The sequence below is a fragment of the Varanus komodoensis genome, unplaced genomic scaffold (genome assembly GCF_004798865.1).
Source record: "Varanus komodoensis strain SLA01 unplaced genomic scaffold, ASM479886v1 scaffold6_1, whole genome shotgun sequence".
Lineage (NCBI taxonomy): Eukaryota > Metazoa > Chordata > Lepidosauria > Squamata > Varanidae > Varanus > Varanus komodoensis.
Genome location: NW_025336345.1, coordinates 5,673,470 through 5,691,253, shown reverse-complemented (window position 1 = coordinate 5,691,253; position 17,784 = coordinate 5,673,470). Strand labels below are relative to the sequence as shown.

General features: G+C 43.8%; 1 protein-coding gene across 4 annotated transcripts in view; it reads left to right on the top strand.

Annotated features, from left to right (window-relative positions):
* Nucleotides 1–17,784, top strand: part of UIMC1 (ubiquitin interaction motif containing 1) — a 75,618-nt gene that overhangs the window by 38,658 nt on the left and 19,176 nt on the right. For all 4 annotated transcript variants that reach the window (XM_044450978.1, XM_044450976.1, XM_044450979.1 and 1 more), the window contains exons 6-9: nucleotides 1,269–1,333; nucleotides 4,350–4,438; nucleotides 5,928–6,007; nucleotides 10,998–11,163. In XM_044450978.1, the coding sequence (XP_044306913.1) occupies nucleotides 1,269–1,333; nucleotides 4,350–4,438; nucleotides 5,928–6,007; nucleotides 10,998–11,163 (400 nt within the window). The remainder of the gene's footprint in view (nucleotides 1–1,268; nucleotides 1,334–4,349; nucleotides 4,439–5,927; nucleotides 6,008–10,997; nucleotides 11,164–17,784) is intronic.

Sequence of the window (17,784 nt, the reverse complement as noted above, 5' to 3'; positions counted from 1 at the left end):
TGACACTGGAGCTGGTTGTCTTTCCTCTGTAACAAGTTGTTTGCGTCCGGTGGTACTGCTGGCTCTAAGATCATTGATACATTGGGGGATCAGGAGATCGAAGAGCATCTTTCCATTTTAGACAGTGCCCTATGCCTGCCCCAAGATGGGTTGCTCTAGTGGCATTCTGGCCATTTGGATTTGTTCAGGCTTTTAAAGAGTAGGAGAGAAGGAGCAAGATGTAGGGACAGTGAGAGGAGGAGGAGGAGCAAAAGAGAAAAGCAGAGAGATTGGGAGAGGGAGGAGGCAAACATTAAACATATCAAGTAAAACAATTAAATAGCACATGACAGGATGGGGTTAAAGGTGGGTATCAAGTCTGAAAAGGTTGTAAATTATTGTTCTAGAGAAGTTTACTTTCCACCTCCAGATGGTTTTCTTTTTCTAGCAAGAAGCCAGCATGCGAAGGGGACACACCAATTGTACCTCTTTGCACAAAACTGGGGGATTCTCAAAGAGCCATTTCAGTCACAGCAGTGTAAAATACATTTACACACTAATTGTAAAGTTAGTGTACTACTTACTTAGTTGCTCAGTGACAGCTATTGACACATAAGGGCAATCAGTTTGTAACTGAGGGACAGAGCACCTGCTCTGCATGCAGAAGGTTCCCGGTTCAGTCTCCAACATCTCCACATAGGTCAAGAAGAGTTCCTGCCTGAAACCCTGGAGAGCCAATGGCTGCCAGTCTGTGGTGACAGCACTGGGCTAGATGGACCAGCAGACTGTCTCTGTACAAGGCACCTTCCTAGGTATCGCATTCAATTGGCCTTCTGTGGCCTAGGGCAAGTTTACAGGTTTCGTACTCTTTCTTCAGTTCTGAGAACTTGTGAGATTGTGTCTCTCCCCCCCTCCCCAACCCCCCATTTCTGGTTAAGCTAGGGATAGTTGCAACCACCATTTTTACTTCCCATGTGTTTATGACAGCTTCTTTCTCAGCTTTGGCTTTCCTGAGCGTTTTGCTTCTGAATTTAACCATTCAAGCCTAATGCTTTAAGGGGGCTAACTTCATTGCAGTATTCCCAGTGTTGCTTTCATCACCAGCATCATGTAACAACACAGCCTTGTCCATTGCAGTTGGTGGTGCAGTGTACCGCAAGAGGGGTTGGCATACTAATCCTGCTCTACAGTAGCAGTTGATCATGATTTCTCCCAACAGTTATGATTCTCTGGCTCTTGTAAGGTGCACACTTACACAGTTGGCTGATTCATATTTTCTTCTTCTTTAGGCATCTCAAGTACTATTTGGAGAAGATGTGCTTGAAGAAAGGGAGCCCATGCAGATTACACAAAGGTACCTAGTTATATTTCACAGTGATGTATCCTGGGGACCTTAGGCCTGTGGGCATGACCTGGTCTTTACAGTCTTACTAGGTTCTTGGAAAGCTGTAGGGTGGACATTCTGTCCTTATAATTGTGGCAAGTTATAACTATGTTGTGTTGTGCTGGGGTGTGATGGCTGGAGAGAGGAGTATCCTGCTTGTCTGCATAGTGGTCAGATGTTGTATGTGACTCTGGACCCAGTACTGGATCTTTTGACTGATATCCCAGCTTGGTTTATCATCATTCTTGCATTCCTTTTGTATGCATTTTATAACAGAAGAGTATGACCATCAGCAGTGTACCCCATCTTTAAAATGCAAAGCGAGAAGTAGTTCTTGCAATGAAGATAAGGAAGTATAGACCTTTGCCTCAGGAGCTGACAGCCTAATCTGACTCGACACTGTAAAGCAGTAGACTGGGATTGGTGAGGAGATGAATTACACCAGTAGACTAGCAGAGTCTCTGTGGGTATGTGCACAGCACGGTGGAGCAATGTTTAAATATATAATAAATATGTATCTCAGATTCTATGAAGAGTCAAGAACAGAGGAGGAGACCAAGGAAACACAACAGACTGGCAATGGTACATTTGTCTCCTTGGGGCAGCAGACAATGTTCTGGGAAATCCAATTCCAGCAAGCGTCAGCGGCCTGTGTAGTTGGGTGTGGAACCTCCCTGATTTGTCTCAGATAATTAAATAATGAGATTGGGAGGCTGCTGCCTGCTTCTGGCATTGGGCCCCTGCTGCCTTCTTTGGCAGGGCAGGACACAGTGGCCATTTCTGGAAGATTGCCTGAGAGGTCTGTTCCTTACAGCTTCCCAAAGTAGGAGTGAAATATGCTGGCTGTGCAGTCGAGATCAGGAAATGAAGGAATCTGTAAGAGATGACTACAGATAGGGGGAAGATTCATGAAGCAATTTTCTAGGAAAGTTTTAATATTTGTTGTTTAGCCACATCTCTGGCTGTGAGAAGTTACTTGACTCGTAAAGTTAGTTTCCCCAGGTTTTGTAATTAAAATGCTCTTGGCATGAGGCCACCGGTTTTTCTCTGCCTGATATTGTCTCTTCTCATTGATCTATCAGCATTTTGGCTGAATGCTCAATGAGGGAGCGGACTGGCTGATGTGATGGCCCTTCCCACCCTGCCGTAGGGTAAGCACTTGTATGTACTCAGTCTAACAAAGAGGATGCTAGTTTCACCCTTACACTGATTGTACTCGGGGTGAAAGATTCGATTGTGGATTCTTCCCCTTGCCATCGCAGCTGTCAAGAGCTGTCTGTGACTGAGCAGTGGGAGAGAGGACGATAATGCTCGTTTGATCACTCGGGTGCGATTCTTCAAGCACACACTAGCCAGGGCTTGACTGGAAAAGTCCCTCCAGCTCCATCCAGGAATAGGATTCATGTAAATGGCAAGTGGCACTGGTGTACAGTTTTTGCCCTTCAAGGCTTGTCCCATTTCATCCCTGAACTGTGGGTAATAGGATTAGTCTTCTGGTTACATTAGCTACCTTGTACATTTATCATGCCTCAAGCAGGGTGGATGACGTACAGTCCACTTGCCAAGCTGTGGCCCTGGGAACTTTGCAATGCAGCTGGCGGCTCCTCTCATCAGGCTGCTAGGATCAAGATTGACCATTACATGCTGTGACATCTAATTCCATCAGATGGTACATCCGCATTAAGATGACAGCGGCCGCAGTATTCTTAATTTTGTGCACGTTAAGTTTGGCCATCTGGCAACTGGCAGTTTGCCAGTAGTGCCCTGTGCAGGGCATTGCACAGGCGCCCTGGTCAGCAGGCTTCAGATGCTATTCAATTCGTATGCTGCCGGAATAATTTTGGAAGTGGCTTTAGCCAAAGCTGCCTCCCTTCCATTTTCTGTGGGCCATTTGAGGTTGTTGTTTCCTGTGTCGTGCAAAGTACATTAAATTGAAATTTTAATAAATGATTATATGCTTTGTTACTAAGAGATAGTTTGTGTAGCAAGCAATGTGGGTTGACTTCAAATTGATTAGCCCATTTTATAAATGTCATAGCAATTGTTTAGCGTAAGGCCTTTTGAAGTGAGTCTTGATGGTTTACACAGAGTAAGCTGCGCTCAGCTTGGGCTCATAACAAATGCTTTGAGATGGTTTATTTAGTGAGAGAGCAAGAGAAGTCACTTGTGGTTTCCCATCAGGATTTTCTTATTTATCATAAATCTGTGGTGGCTGTTCCCGACTCTCCGAGGCTCATGGCTGAGTTTAATAAATCTTCTCCTTTGTCAGTGTGGGGATTCATGTTTTTCAAGTGTGTGCTTGCATTCTTGATCAATCCAACTGGAGAGCCACACAGAGCTCTGCAGGTGACAGGTTGGTGATGTCACTGTGCCTGTGCCTGTGTCTCCCTATGACATGGGGAGCTTGTGGTTTGCGGAGAAAATGGTAGCACTGGAAGGTCAGAAACAAGAGGAACCAAACACTGTTAAATGCTGTCTGAAAGAGATTCTGTGTTTGTGTTGGCAGGACTTTGCTGTAGGGAAGCATTGAGTTGTATCAGATTCCTGCCGCTTTAAAGAGCTGTGTGCAGTGATGAAATGAAAAGAATTAGCAGCAAAGGATGGGAGAAAGAAGAGTTCAGTGTCAAACAGTTCTCCACCCCTTCCCGTTCCAAGGAGATCCTCGCTAAGGATTAAACTGCTCTGCTACCTGCAGTACTTCTGTGACTAAGAACAGAAATATCAAAGACATTTTTGCAATTCTGAGCATATAGTCTTACTTCTCTTGCATGACACAGTGACCCTTTCTTTTGCTTTTAGAAAGTGCCTCTAGAGAAGAAGGGCTCCTCCAGGGTCACATTGTTTGGGATGGCTCTTTCAAGTCTGTTCCTTTTTTGCCTTCTCTCCTGCTGTCCTTCTGGGATAATCAGAGCTCCCAAGAATGCATCTGACTTTCACAAGCCTGCACGTTGTGACATTGGTTTATGATGTGTTTGTGTTTTGATAGCATTTCTGCCTTGACCCCTCTGGACAGTAAGAGAAGCCCAGACATTGCCACAGAGACTCATGCTGAGGAAGAAATCACCGTTTGTCCCGGTATGAGTACTGTTATAATCCACTTGCGGCTTTGAGTCAGGAAGGTCATATCTTTCCCTTGTGGAGAGGGCAGTATTGTTTGGAAGAATTTAGATTGTGGCTTTCCACATATCTCAAGCTAGTAAGTGGCCATCTTGAAAAAGGCACGGTCAGAAGTCTGGGAAAACAAAGTCCTACCTGATTCCACACATTCCAATCTGTGTGTGTCTGACTTGGCCAGAACAAAGGCAGCCCATTTGACCATCTTTATAGCCTTTTACCTGGGCTATAACCTTAGCGGCACACTGGAGAAGTACACATAGGGCTTCATGTTTTCCCTCATGGGCTTTTTTTTACTTCCCTGAAATATCTCCCTTGGGATCATATAAGTGATGCTGCTAGCACATCCACACTGCTGTGCCTCCTGCTCCCCCCCCCCACCTCATTTGCCTGGCACCAGGATGGGGGTGAGTACTACCAGCTGAACTGCTTTGTTTTGTCTTAGTGCCACTTATGTAAGTGTTTTATGGCAGTCTTTATTTCTTAGGTAAGCACACTGGGACAAGAACTCTTGATCTTGTCTTTCAGAAATGGAATGAAATATTTCTTCCTCTTAGTTGTCTGGTTGAGCAAATGAATTTTCTTCTGTGTGTTCGGCAACAATGTGTTTAATGAAGCTGCAATGGCTATTAACTCTTTGGATATCCTATCCAGACGTGCCAAATACACTTTTACAGGTCTAGGTGGGCTGCCTAGTAAGAAGCCAGGGTCCCCACCTGCTGGTTCTGTTGAAGGCATCCTGAACAATGTGTGCTTTTTTCCCAGTTCAGAGCAAATCAGTCATATGGCAATGCGTATAAATCCATCTGCCTTAAGCATACATTTGCAAAACCATGCTGGGGGAAAGGACTTTTTTATATTCAGTAAGCAAGAAAATTGTTCAAGGTTAGATTGTTCTCTTCCAGACCCAATGTGATTTTGAAATTTATTTTTCTAAAGCAAGCTTTTTTCAGTGTCACATCTCCTACAGGAACAGGTTTAATTGTAAGGTTCCCTGCAGGAAGCTGGATGTGGTTTTCATTGTTGGTAATAACTGAGGGGTGGTGTTCTAAGGGTAGAAAGAGAAGGCAAACTATAGCAAAGTGATGGTGTGTTGTCCTGAGTTGCAGAGCTTTTCTCTTTTACTGTGCTGTCCCCTGCAAGCACCAAACCAGTCCCCACACCCTATCGATTCCTGCTCCCCATTAAGCTGTAGAGTGGCAGTAGCTTTCTCCACACATTGCTGCACTATAGCTTTAAACTTCTACTCCAGCTATGTTGTTGCACATTGTCTGCTAACATTTGTGACAAGTCTAAAAAATGTTTAGAAACTGTGAAGACACTGTAAAGCAAATGGGATAAGTTTTATCAGCTAGTGTGGAATATTCGTGCTGGGGTGGTGGTTGGAGGGGGGCTTGTGGAGAACAGGGAGAGGCAGAGCTGCTGCTAACATGGGAGACTTCTGTTGCAGAGACCCAGCCGAGTCCATCACAAGCTATCGAGCCCGAGAGCAGAGAAATCCATTCATCCAGCAAAGATGTGTCTCTGCAGGTAAGCAAATCCCTAAGGGATAACAGCCTGTGAAGCGTCTGGAATGCAGAGTCTCGTTTCCTGCCCATCTTCCAAAATGAGCTGCTTTGCAAACTATGCAGCCTGCTATGAAATGCCTGCGCAGTCTCGCTGGATCTCCTGTTGTTCTCCCTCCCTTTTGTCAACAATGCCTTGCAGTAATTTCTGTTCCCGTCTTGATGGCCATGGACTGCAAACTCGGCACCTCTGTTAGCTGAAGGGATTGCTGTTGACTTTCTCACATTTGTCATCTTGCGTGTAACACCTATCATTGTGTGCACTGTGGGTTGCCATGTGCCCAGGGACCCTGCCGGACGCCGCTATGGAAAGAAAGCCAGTTGCTTGTCCCTGAGAACTCATGTCTGACCGAACTAAAGGGGTTACAAGATGTTGGCAAAACCAAATTTGCAGTGTGATTGAACTTTTGCTGTTGGTTCTTTACTGCTCTCTGGAATGGGAGATGGTTAGCATGTTTATGCAAAACAGGAAATGGGCAGAACATGAGGCATCTGTGCACTGGTCTGAATGCTGCTGTTTAATTTTGGAATGGTCACCATGAGCTCCCTGATTTACCAACCTTGGCTATTTCTCTGCAGCCAAGAGAAAGGCTTCCCTTCCTTGCCACACCATCACCAAACAAATGTTGTTGTCTTTGCTTTGGCTCCCTGTAGCACCACACCTGTGCTGCAGTCACCATGCAGCTGTCACAACAGTGGCATCTGACTTCAGTTGCTGTTCCTGGTAAACACACCTATTCAGGCAGCAGTCTAAGGGGGAAGGGTATATCAAAGGAATTTCCAAGTACGGTTCTGTCAGGATACATGAACGCAGGGAAGCCTGACAAGATGATTCATATGTAAAAGATGAATTCCTAGAGTCTTCCGTCTGTATATGGTATATGTCTTTCTGTCTGTGGTAACAACCGTACACTGTCACAGGCATCTTACAACATTTTGGTCCCTCTCTGATGCATTTCATAGCTGGGGATTATCAGGGAGTTTGTATTACTGATCTGCTAGACCTTCGGGCTGAGAGTGGACTAGTGGACCATGTGAATTGCCAAATTCTCATAGTCTATGCTGTGTTTGCATAACCAAAAATGGAAGGGAGATCTCTAAGGTGGTGAGAACTATAGGAAGGTCTCTTACATTTTATGAAAGGTTGCATGGTGGGATTTGTATCTTTAAACAATGATTCAGGTAGACAGTCAGCAGCAGGTCAGAATAATGGTCCTTCTGAACAGGATAGCAGCACATCTTAAGCCTTCCAGTGCTAGCCTGGCTAATCAGGTTTCAAATGCTATGGTAGGCATTGCACCCACAGAAGACTAAATTACCTTGTGTTATACTACTGTGTGGTTAATGGGAGACGAGCTGTTCAGCAGCCAGCCAGGTTTCCAAGCTACACGCTGTGTTGCTGTCCCATGGGCACAAGCCCTGTTTGAACGAGCCCTGATGAGACCTCAGTCACTCAAGACATATCTTCCTGCAGGCGGCATGGGCTGCTGCTGCTTTCCTCTTTGCTGGGTGGGCAGTCAGACATGCAGTGAAGGTTTTTTCCAGCTGTTCTCCCAGAACTTGTTAAAAGCGATTTTGGGGAAGGGGCTCGCAAGTGTTGCTACACAATGCCACATTTACATTCGTAATGAGTTATTTGCTGTGGGAATGTAAGTGGCTTACTTGGACACCTGGTATTTGTAAAAGATGTGATCTGCAAGGCTGTGCGAAGTGGAAATGGGAAAGAACAGAGAGCTCTTCACATCCGTGTATGTGTCATCTTATTACGGTAACACGGATTTGATCAGAACTCTTCGTCTTTGGCATCTGTCTCTCTGCAGTTGGCGTGTCTTCATGACACACCACTGTATAATGGCACTTAACGAGATGTGGCAATGCCAAGATCTGAAATACCTAGGAAGATGTGTTGTTTTTGTAGTAGTAGCTACCGTGAAACAGAACAACTGCAGAACTCTCAGCCCAATTCTTATGCTTTGGTGTCAAGTGTCTTTAGAAAAGAGTTTTGTGTGGGGTTTTGCCTGCAGAATTGTTGACAGTGCCTGCAATTTGGTGCTGATCACCTGTCAGCAGGGAATTTGGCACATTTGAGAATGGTCCTTAAAAAAACAACAACCAATCATACACACCCCCACACATGCAAGCAGTCTTCAATCAGTCAATGAAATTCCTCACATAGAATTGAGCTCTTGCTTGACAATGTAGATTCTTTAATGAAGCTGCTAAGCAACAGGCCTACATAATGGAGACCACTCATAAAACAAAACACGAGGCATTCCTAAAAGCAGTCAGTCAAGTTACCTCTAGTGTTGGTTTCCTTGGAACCACACAGTTATAAGGACATAAATGACAGTTTCGGGGGGGGGGGGTGTAAGAATGTGTGTCTACTTGTCTCACCCCAATAAAACCCCACATATCCCACAGGTTTCATCTAGCTGGTTTAATATTTAAACAGACGTTTTAATGGTTTTGGCAAATCTTCTTCACTTCAAATGTTTAGGAACCTTTTAGGTAGACTGACATCAGGTAGAAGCCCTCCAGTATCAAGAATAAGATAGCAGTACTCTGCCTTTTGTCTGTGATAAACATGAATAGTTTAAGGCAGAGGCTCTGCCTTTCCAAGGGGGAAACACACAGTGACTTGGATACTCTGCTGGAGATAAAAAAAATGGTGAGTTTAATGATATGCAGATAATAGTGCTTTGCTTTATCCTACAAAAAGCCAAGAAAGAGCTCTGATTTGTTTTTCTTTGATCCTGTATTCCTGCAGGAGAACTAGGGACTGATTTTGTAGAACCAACATGCTTCCCACATGCACACCGAGCCCCCAAGGTGGCTTTTAATTCATATTGAGAGTTAATCCAAAGTAACTGCTATAAGTCTGCAGTGTATTAGTCACCAGAAAGCTACTGGGATGTGTGGCAGGCAGGTTTGTAGTTTAATGGTAGGGTTCGTGATTTGTGTGTTGAAAGTCACAGACTCAGTCTCTAGCATCTCCAGGTAGGACTGGGAAAGAATCCTGCCTGTCACCCTGGACAGCCATGGATGCCCATCAGTATTGACAATCCTGGGCTAGATGGACCAGCAGAGTGAATATAGGGCAGCTTTCTATGTTCCCATGAAACAGAGTGTTGGACCTGGACTGAAGGGACTTGGGTTAAATCTTTCACTGTACCATGATGCTTACTGATTAGCTCTATGTATGTTTCTTGGCTTCACCTCTGCCCCATGTAGTTCATATTTACCATCTCTGAAGAAGGGTAGGATATAAATGGGATAGCTATGCTTTTCTTTCTTTCTTAAGCCACAAGAATCTTTCCAATGTTCTTGGCAATGGTTATTAACCACAGTCCTAAAGGGGTAGATTGATCAGTGGCTTTAACCAGTGATTGTTATAAGAGAGCTTTTCCTATTTAGAGCCCTGCCATTTTGATTGTCAACTGTTAAAGGAAAAGCAACACGGGTGGGCTAATCAGTTTGTCCTGTTGCTCCTCAAGGGTGGCCAGATGATGATGCAAAGCTCACAGACTTCTGCTGGATCTTTAGGAAGAACACAAAAAGAACTCTGAGTCAGGCCAAGGGTCCATCTAATTCAGCCTTCTGTCTTCAGTGGTGGCTTGTCAATTGCTTCCAGGAAGGCCCTCTCCAAAAGGCTTCCTAGAAGAATCTGACAAGCCACTGATGAGGTCAACTCCCTCCCTCCCTCTTTTGTCATCCAGAAACTGGTCTGGTACTGTGAGGCAGTTCTTAGGTGGTCATATTTTTAGTCATTCCAGTTCCCTTTCCCTTTCTATATCCAAGTAGAGGAGCACTAGGAAATAGTAGTGCTCAGTGGCAGCTAGAATGTGTGTGTGTGTGTGCAATTTGAAAGCAAAACAGATAACTTTAAAGAGAGCTTTATTTAGAGGAAACAAGAGTAGGTCGTAAAATGTAAGAAAATAAATGTAAAAATAGCATGCTTAATTAGTGAAATTCTAGCATAGAATTCTTTGTCAGGACACAGCTCTTTATCAGCAGAGTTCTCATATTATCTGTTCATTTGTATTGTAAAATGAGCCTCTTTTCACAGTACCTGGCAAATCTCAATTTCAAGTGGACATCACCCAGGATGGTACTGGCTTTATGGCAATGAATCATGCCTTGCCTGATAGGGGGGAAAAGTAGCTTGATTTTGAGTTGAGTGGTTTGACTGCATTTCTGATTATTTTTACATACAGACTTGAACCCAAGTGGAAATCAGGGAAAATGAAATAAGCAAGTGGAGGCCATAAGATATTCAAAAATATCTTGTCCATCAGGAAACACCATTGAATAGAATTGTGATCAAAGGGCTTCCTTCCAATACACATTTTTCTGCATGACAATTGTCTCAGTCTCTTAGTTTAACCTTTGGATTTCATGAATCCAGTTTTACACAAATGGCTGTAACTGGCTACTATGCAACCATGACCTAGCTAGGAAAAGTCTTCTGATGGACTGAAGCTAGTCATGAGAATGAGGGCAGCTTCCTTTTTCCTTGGAGGGATGCACACTCAGAAGGCAGTGCTGTCACCAGACTAAAGCCTGGACTAGGCACATAGTTTCCATCAGTGGTGTTCATTTTTGCTTGCTGACACTCTCACTTTCTCAATTTAAGGATGTTTTACACTTTCCCAAGAGAATCACAGTGGCAGCACAGGTGATCTTCCTTTAAATAGAACACATGGCTCTCCAGGGAACCCTCATGGCGATTTGGGAGGACATGGTGTCTTTGAAGAGAGCATTAGATATTAGCACTGTAGCATTCACTCATCAGTAGAGGGTTTTTTTGACCTGTTCTGTGGGAATAAAAATCAGGGCTGGAAGTGATGAACCTTGGGAGGGTCAGCAATTGAAGGAGATCAAGGGAAATGGGTTGAGCATGCAGAATTAGAACTGCAAGGAAACCAATCTGGCTGATCTCTTATTCTCATTCTCAGGCTGATGCAGATGAAGATGCTGGGGAGGACATGTCTGCACACAGCCCTCCAGCTGATGACCCCATGTCATGCCCACTCTGTGACCGCAGATTCCCAGTTTCAGAAATCGAGCTCCATGCTATGTATTGTAATGGTATAGGAGAGGAGACAATGGAAGATGCTCCAGGTTTGTTAAACTTTTCTCACTTGCCACTTATTTGTAGTGGTTGTATCCAGTTCTTGCCCAATCCTTCTGTATTTTTCAGATATCATAGATATAATCTTAAAGTCAAAGTTAAATGGAATCCAGTGTAATCATCCTGTTTAAGTCCTTGCCGGAAAACACTACCTTAAAAGGGAGTCATTGACAAATCACTTATACCAGGTCCTCAGATTTAGAAACATCGAAACATAGAAACAGAGTGAGTCAGAAGGGGTCTCCCAGGCCATCTAGTCTGACCTCTGGCACCAGCCGGCTCTGCTGGGGGGTACTTAAGTACTCTGGAGACAAGGCCCATGAGCTGGTGGTGGAGAGAAAGGACCATGTGGCCTTCCTCAGAACCAAGTTGCCAAGATAGGAATTGGTGTCCTTTATATCTCCCAGTGGAACTAATTGGCCCTTTAGTGTTCCATGAAACTCTGCTGGAATTGTCTACAGTTCCCTAACCCTGACCAGAAACCCGAGTAGTGCAGTCAGTTGGTGTCCGAGCAACAGGTCTCGTGGTGCAAAGCAAGAGTCACCTAACAGTTTGTGCAGGCAAGTATGCACCCTACTCTGGAGCTCTTAGGCCTAGCATCTTAGCTTACCCATCAGACCCTGTCATGTTTTCCAGTATAGCACGTGTGACATCCATTTACATCATTCTCTTGGTTCATGTTAGTCAGCACTAGCCCTCTTGACTAGCTATTGTTTCTCATCCACAACTTACCTGGGCCCAAGTCCACTAAACTTCCTCTTGGTACTGTGAAGTCTTGCCCATAGTCCTGGACAACATCCTTTGTGACTACAGTTGGAGTAAAAGAGCTACTCTCTGCAAAGGACTTTTCTAGGCAGTTATTTCAGGTGATTGATGGTAAAGCTGGCTCTGCTTGTTGTGGAGAGCTTCCTAAATACTTAATGACACAAGACTCTCAGCCCCACCTTCCTCACAGGGTTGTTATTGCTAGAATAAGATTGAGAGGAGGAGGAGAATTATGTAAGGCACCCTGAGCTCCTTGAAAAGAAAAAAGGGCAGGGTATAAATATAAATAAATAAATCACACATGGGCTCAGACGTTCCAATGTATTCAGTGTAACTTGCTCCATAGGATCATAGTCTTGACTCCTTCATTTCTTCCATGTTGAAGAGTAGCTCTTTTCAAAGAAGGATGCTCATATATGGCCATTGTACTATTTCTGGAAAGTACTCTCAAATATCCCAGCTTTGAGTAGATTGAATGTGTATGTACAGGAACCTTCACTATTAATTATCTGCCTTGGGTGGTGAAACATTTTTGCATTTTAATTAATGAGGGTAGCAATCCATTGTTTCCACAAACACAGTGATTTTCTATTGAGCTTTTAGTTAAGTGAATGGGGCCACTAAGGCTTGGTCTTTCTTTTGTTAAGGTAGGGGTAGGGCACCTTATCAGTACTGAGGACAACATTAGAAATGCATCATAAGCCAGAGGGCTGTTGCCAGTTTGAATTTTTCATGGCATGTGATTAACATAATTGGCATAGCTTTTTTTTGTTAACCTTGTCAAGCCAAGTTGCAATAAATTATTAGCAAGCTTTGTTCTTATTCTGAAATAATTCTGCTAAAATGCGAAAAAGTTGATTTAGTCTTTACAAAGTCTTAGATAGATTTAGTAATTGTGCAGGTTAAACGTAGTGAATTTGAATGATTTTTTATTCTAGTTTCTTTGCTTTTGACTATTTAACTCTTGCCATTTCTTGTCCAAACTTATTTCTGCTCCAATGAGGACTAGTAACAGTAGAATGAGAAGGGTTATGTAATCAGATTTCTAATTAGTTTGTGGGGTTCCTGATAATGTTTCTGGGTTACATGCCTACCTTTCTTTGAAACATTTGTGTACTATGTATGTGTTTCAATTATTTTATTTAATTAAACATATATAAATACACTGCATACAACATACACTCACTGCTATGCATCTTGGATTATGTAACATACTCATATGTTTCTATGAGCTTAATGCAACTTGAGATATAGGCAAAGATCCCAGATGCTTTTACCATAACTGTGGAGCATCTAAACTGATCTTCATTGCAACTTTGAAGAAAATGGCTTTTAAAACTCTGCTGTATAATGCTTCAGAACATTTATGGCAGATGTCTGCTTTTGAACCTTGGAAAACCTTGGAATCAGACAAGTCAGGCAAAGTCTTTTTTAAAAGCCTCTTCTAGAAGCCTCTTCTGAGTTGAGCAAATCTGAATCTTGATGGAACTGCCACCTGAATGATCCAAGGCTAGTCAAGTTTAAGAACATAAGAAGGACCATACTGGATCAAACCAGCTGTCCATCCAGTCCAGCCTACTTTTCACACAGTGGCCAACCAGCTGTCCATGGGAAACTGATAATCAGGACATGAGTTCAACAGGCCCTCCCATCCATGTTCCCCGGCAACCTGTGTTACATAGATGTATTGTGTCTGATACTGGAGAGAGTCATCAAGACTAGTATCTCCTGCATGGATTTGTCCAGTCCCACTCCAGCTATCCAACTTGGTGACCATCACTACATCTTATGAAGTGAATTCCATAGTTTAATGATGGACTGTGCAATATAGTAGTTCATTTTATTTGTCCTTAATCTCCCACCAGTCAGCCATGGGTTGATCCCTGGCTCTAGTGTCATGGGAGAGGGAGAAGTATGTCTCCTCCTTCTCTTTCTCCACACCATGCATAATTCTGTACATTTCTGTCATGTCTCCCCTCACTTACCTTTTTTCTAAGTTAAACACTCCCAGCAGTTGTAACCTTTCCTCATAAGAGAATTTTTCCACCCACTTAATCATTTTATTTTCCCTTTTCTGTACTTCTTCCAACTCTGTAATCCCCTTTTTAGGTGAGATGAGGTGAGCAGAACAATACAGTGTTCTAAGTGGGGTCATAGGTCTGTAAAATTGGACCCAAATGTGGCTGCATTGGATTTGTTTGGCAGTTTCCCACTATATGTGAACTCATAGCACTGCGGTCAGTGTTTCCAACTGGTTAATTCAATGACTTTTACACTTCTTACTATGTTCTAGGTGATACCACTTTGGATTAAATCCAAGGTTGTCTCCTCTCTAGTTGCTTCCACAACCAAGGGTTCTAGGGCACAGTCGTATAAGACACTGACAATGTTGTGATTGGAACATGCATTGATCAAGCTGTACATGGGGAATTGTGAAGTCTCCTATTCTATAACACTTCTGCATTTGGAGGCCTCCCTGACCACGGTGGGCATTCTGGTCCGGAAGATAGTAGCATATTCCTACCTCCTGTACCGCACCCCCCCCGGGGGGGGGTGAATCTGAACCCAGAGCTCCCCAGTCTTATCCACCAGGAACCAGATGCACTGGATTCAGCACACTCCCATCCAAGTCCTTGGAGAAAACAGAACTCTATTGAGCAGGAACACACGATAGGATTGGAGGATTTAAAAGGGCAAACCCTGAGCAACACAGACATGCACACACAAGAGGGAGAGGGAAATTGGAAAGCAGCATACAAAATACAAAGTTCAAATCCTAAACATAATTTCCAAGCCCTTTTACCATCTCAGACTTAAAACAACAAAGCTAACTAACCTACCACTAATACCAGATAAAATACTTAGCTGGGCTTTCTTGCGAGTAGCCTAACAAGATGGAGCCTTTGGCAGCAACTGGTTTCTTTCAGAAGAGGGGACAAATGCCAGCCCGAATGCTCTCCTTAATTCCGTGGGGTGACATCTCCTGAGCATTCCCAGGTAGGACCTGTTGACTTGATGACCGCCACCTCTCCGGTACCCTTCCCCGGAGAATGTGAATTGCCCTGTCCTTGGATGAGTTGCAACATTGTGATGTTTTTGCTATTCCTCCCTCTGCTCAGCCTCAGCACTGAAACAGCCTTGAAACTGCCACTTGGGCTCTGCCTTGTTTTACTTCCTTTCTTCCCCCTTGGGGCATTGAGCCCTCTCTGCTACACCTAGTACTAAAATAGTTTTGGAACCCAGTATTGACCCCCACAGAGCTTCTGTGAAGACATTTGCCTTTTTTAGTTTGAGGCCACTCAGTAATATGTCCTTCCTGACATGCAGAGCAGCACCTTCTCTAGTACATTTCCCTGTCCTTCCTAAAGAGTTTATATGCAGACATGTCCATGCTGTATGGTTCTCTCCATTCCACCCAGTGCCCAGAATGCACATAAAAATTTAGTTTCTCCTTTAAAACCATTTGTAACCAGTACACTCCTATAACTTGTTGGGATACGGAGTGTCTTTAACTTTCCTAAATCGCCCTCTCTTTCTCTTAGTGGGTAATGCTGTCATCAGGGATTTAATCCCATTCTAATTATTTAACCTCCCACAGTATTGTGCCCAAGCTGTTAGGCTCCTGAGGATGAGATGCAGATACTCAAGCAGTCTATGACTCCGAGTTAACAATAAACAAAACAAAACTGTATTTGTACAATAAGCATATTGGTTTCAAGATGTTCTGTAACATTTTCTTAGTAAATAAAATGATGCATAATAACTTTGGCTGAGATATATCACTCTTTGTCTTCACAAACACACCTCACACACAGACCCTCATTTCTCTCCTGCACTCAGGTTTCGGTCAGCTTCTCTCTCACACACACCCATATAATATTTGACAACATTAGGCTCTGACTCTCCCTGGTCTCTAATATGTCCTCTTAGTGTTCTACTTCCTTCTTTAGCATCTGCTTCAGCTTTTCACAGCACTATCTGGGATTCCAGTGAGAAGGCTGCCTCTTCGGACCCAGGAGACTGCTGAGGGACCACCACTCTTTGACTGAAAAGTATCTTATTCTCTCTCCTCACTCTTCCAAGCTCCTCCCACACATGCTCAGTCGCCAATCATCTCACTCACTCATCCCCCTCTTTTACCCCCCTTGCCCTTCTGAAACTTACCAACATTTAAAGGAACACAGTCCCACAACACTTAAAATAATTATACCTTTTGTGAAGTTAGTTAGGTTGTCCTCATAGTTCCCCGTTGAATCAGTACCCTTGAAAGCTCGTACATGGTGTCTGAAGCGTGCTGAGCCCAACTTGACTGATGCTAGTTTGAAAATGCTGTGTTTTGCACCCCTAGCACTTGACTACTGTCTTCTTCAGAACTGTTTCTATTTGGCCGCCCTATGATCAGAGCAGTAGCACAGTGTGGAAGAAAATCAAAGCCCTGCTCACCATCCTTCTCCTTGATCTGCTCCAAGAAGGCTGCTAAAGTTCTCCCTTACAGTTGACTTAAGGGTCAATGATCTATTTTCAGGACTTCTTAATTGGATTTTCTCTAGAGGCTTCTGGTACTATAAATGCTTAACATCTTTTAGTGTTTTCTGTTACAAAGGAGCCCCTGTGACTTGTCTGTCTACTGTTTGGTTATTGCCTCCCATAAATTTGCTGGCTTTTGTTTGCACATATAACCTAAAGAAGCTGCTTCAGCTTGGATGATACTTAGGGCTGTTCATTCCACACTAGTGCAGTTGAATGTCCTTTTGTGTACCTGCACATGCTGTGGCTGACAGTTGTACTTTTAAGCCGTTGGAATTTTGCCCTTAGCTGATCTGTCTCTTTCCTGCTAAGTCTGCTGGAAACTATATTTCAGGAAACATGCAGATCACCATCATAGGTGCTATTACAACTTAACATGCCTGGAAACAAGCTGGGAAGCATACAGCCAAGCAGGGATTCAGGAATGAGATACCTGAAAGCATACTCTATCATCAGGAAAATACGTGCAAGAATTGATGTGCAAGTGGCGCAGGAAGGCCTTTTAAGGTGTTACCTCCGGGGTGGGAGGGCCGTCATTTCAGCCAGCAAAATCTCTCAGAATGGCATCTGCAGTAGTGTTGCTGAAGTGCAGAAGCATGTAGGCCAGCAGGTCCTCCTTGGACAGACAAACGACCACTCTGGCCTATTCTGGCCCAGGAAGGCCCTTGAAACTCCCTACTGGACTTCCCCATTTGAAACCCACCCCCCTGCTACACCCTTTGGAATGGCTTAGTGGAAGCAGCATTCATTCCCTTCCATTTTGCCCTCCAGATATTCCAGGAATGTTTAAAGGAGAATGCTGTCCCCTTCCTGAATCACAACATGTGTCCAGCTTCATTCCTCCAACAGCAGAGTGGCAACCTTACTAAAGACATCCAACTTTGTAGTAGGTCAAAGCAGGGGCCCATTCTTCCTGCAGTCACATCTCAGGTGCAAAGTGATGCAGTCTTCAGTTTTCTGAGCTGCGCCCATGTTGATGCTCTTTTTAAAAGAGCTTCCACACCAAGACAAGTGGCACTGATATAGAACGGGAGGAGGAAAGAGCTTCATCGCTTTGTAGAAGGGCCAATATACAAGAAATTATTTCCCCTAGTAGGATGCTGCACAAAGAATAACACGGCTTTGTAAATGAGAATAGGTTCTTAATGCAGGAGGTGGGGAAAGACCTTGTGTAGAGGCAGTGGGAAATCTGCTGCAAAAGGCAATCAGACACTTGATATCATCATCTGTCCCATTCAGGGATACTTCTCAGTCTTTGTAAAGAACTGGATGTCAGTTCTACCCACTTTTGATATGTGAAAATATAACCAAAAGGAGCC